General features: G+C 39.0%; 1 protein-coding gene across 1 annotated transcript in view; it reads right to left on the bottom strand.

Annotated features, from left to right (window-relative positions):
• Nucleotides 1–1,560: 1,560 nt before the first annotated feature.
• The window catches only part of EXOC1L (exocyst complex component 1 like), a 22,298-nt gene continuing 21,081 nt past the window's right edge, over nt 1,561–2,777 (bottom strand). Inside the window, exon 3 of the mRNA XM_030888622.2 lies at nt 1,561–1,827. Coding sequence (XP_030744482.1) covers nt 1,561–1,827 — 267 coding nt within the window. The remainder of the gene's footprint in view (nt 1,828–2,777) is intronic.

Raw genomic sequence — 2,777 nt, 5'->3', positions numbered from 1 at the left:
CCTCCCCAACCCTTCTCTGGCTCCTCTGATGTTAGAATGGCATTTCAAAATTATCTCCAGTATTTATTTGGTTTCAGAATTACAGACCTAAGGTGTTTCAAATCTTTTTGTTGCCAAAAATTTCAAACATACACAAAAGGAGAAGGCTGACCAGAGTGCTCCTTCGAGGCAAGGATGTGAACACTTCATCTTACATATTTTGGACATGTTGTCAGGAGGGCCCGGTCCCTGGAGAAAGGCATCATGCTTGGTAAAGCAGAGGGGCAGTGAAAAAGAGGAAGATCCTCAAGGAGATGGACTGACATAGTGGCTGGAACAATGGACAGGCACAGGAACAATTGTGAGGATGGTGCAGGACCAGATAGTGTTTCGTTTTGTCATGCATAGGGTTGCTGTGGGTCAGAATCGACTTAGTGGCCCCTAACAACAACAACAACAACATGAATAAAGATGGCCAAAGCACTGATAGATGAATGCTTTTTGTGTGTTTTCTCTTAACTTGAATAAGTACCTCAGAGGGGAGTGCTGGTTCCTGTGACAAGTGTATGTTTAACTTTATGAGAAACTGCCAAACTATTTTTCAAGGAGATTGGGAATTGCAACTGCTCTATTTTCTTTCCAGCAGTGGTCCTGTTCATTAGCCTCCCAATAGGCATGCAGGAGCACCTCCTTGAACCTCACCCTTTCCTACAGCCACATGGCACTCTGTTGCATATGTCATTGTTTCTTCAATGACTCCTCTACTGACTCCTCTTTGAGCAATTTTAATATTTTATCTTCTAACTAAAGTCATGATGAGTGTGTCATTCCATATCTTTATCGATTTTTCTTTGTGATAGAATTCTTGAAGATAGATTGCTGGGTCAAAGGTTAAATGTATATGTGACTTAGTAAGATATTGTCCAAATTGTCATCCATGCAATTTATATAACTTTGCATTCCAACAATAATGAATGATAACACCTGCCTTCCTGCAGTCCAAATAACCCAATATTGTCAACTTTTTCTTTTTTCACCAGGTAGTTGATATAAACTTAATTTGCATCTCCCTTATATTGGATAAAACCAAGCATCTATTTATGTTTTCCATATTTTCAGTAATTTTTCCTTCTCAATCTTAGGAGCACTCTGTGTATGAAGAATATTGGTATTTTGTTATATAAGTTGCAGACTTTTTCAGTTTATCAATTACTATTTGGATGAAATAAAAAATTTTCTGCAAAGACTTTTTATTTTTATGTAACCTGATTAACAAAGTTTTCCTGGATTTTGTGTCCCAAGTAGAAAAGTTGTCCCAAATTTTGGCTTATGAAGAACTTCATCATGTCCTCTCCAAGTAGATTTCAGTCAAACCATCCAACTCCTTTCAAAGTTATCAAGAAACAGGCAAAAAAAATGTTTTAAATGCCAAAGTGCATGAAAATACATTCCACTGCAATTCACAAAGCATCACTTTATTTCATTTTAATAATTGTTTCCAGCGAAGGGGAAAAAGAACAACACCAAGATGATTGATGTGGAACTTGGGGCAATTATTGTCATAGAGCCCAGATGAGAGCTTCAAAGTGGCAGGGGACACAGGGACAAGCACACAAGATTGAAAGCATAAAAGCAGATTCTCATCAGGACCAAGCAGTCCTTGTTGTTTGAGGACCAAATGAAATCGTCATTAATGTAGGTAGAATCAAAGTTCACGATCTGTAAGTCTTTCTGCAGGTAAGCATGGTTCAGCTTATTCACAGTTCGAGCAAAGGCATATTTAGAAGCACAGCTATATGCTTCCAAACTGTACACTTTCTTGAAGTGCAGATCAAAAAATGGATTATCCTGGAAAGGGAAAAATAAGACATAAATTAGCTCGTAGCCAAAGAAGTAGCTGCTTTTCCTGAATTCTCTTAAAGTCTCTCATATCCACTTATTGATGGCAAATGGGTCCACATCAGCCATAACACCTAAAATCTACAAGTCAGCTTTCTGAACTGACATCCTGCAAACAGAGTTGCCTCTAAGAAAATAAATCAACACCAAGAAAGATGATCTTTGTAGCGACTGCCTTTTTTTTTTTTTGACATTCTTTATTTTAAATATTCAACACTGATTTTATTTTCTGAAATTTTATCATTTTTTTAACATTTTATTAGGGGCTCATAAAACTGTTATCCCAATCCATACACACATCAATTGTGTAAAGCGCATTTGTACATCGTTCCTCAAAACATTTTCTCTCCATTTAAACCCCCGACATTAGGTCCTCGCGACTACCTTTTTTACAGCGGTACAAATGCAGCATGTCTTGGGCTGTTTGGTTAGGTGGTGATTTGGAGCGGATGGGTAGGGAGGGAAGGGGACAGCAAACCCGCTGTCCTGTCAACTCTGACTCATGCCATGGACAGAGGAGAACTGCCCCGGTGGCTTTCCAAGGCTGTAACTCTTTCCAAGTCTCATCTTTCTGACACAGAGGGGGGGTGAGAGGTGGGGTGAGTTCAAATTGCTGGCGTTGTGGTGAGCAGGTCAATACATAACCCACTATGTCACTGAGCCCCCGAGTACGTCCAGTTATAGATCATTCTGTATAAAGAAATGGTTTGTTCCTGAATCTCAAAACATAGTGCGACTCCAAACACACACAGGGCAGGATAGCTAACCGACTTTGGCATACTGTAGACCCCCAACTTGCTGTCTCCAAAGCTAATAACAAGAAATTGCCTTTGAAGGTAAGAGCAAGAAAAGTTTAACAAGAATCATTAAATCACTTCATTGGAATTGACAAATTAAAG

This window comes from Echinops telfairi, unplaced genomic scaffold (assembly GCF_000313985.2).
Source record: "Echinops telfairi isolate 266 unplaced genomic scaffold, ASM31398v2 ScPeMD7_7468;HRSCAF=8506_0, whole genome shotgun sequence".
Classification (NCBI taxonomy): domain Eukaryota; kingdom Metazoa; phylum Chordata; class Mammalia; order Afrosoricida; family Tenrecidae; genus Echinops; species Echinops telfairi.
Note: the sequence above shows the minus strand (reverse complement) of the source record. Positions and strands in the feature narration are given on the sequence as shown.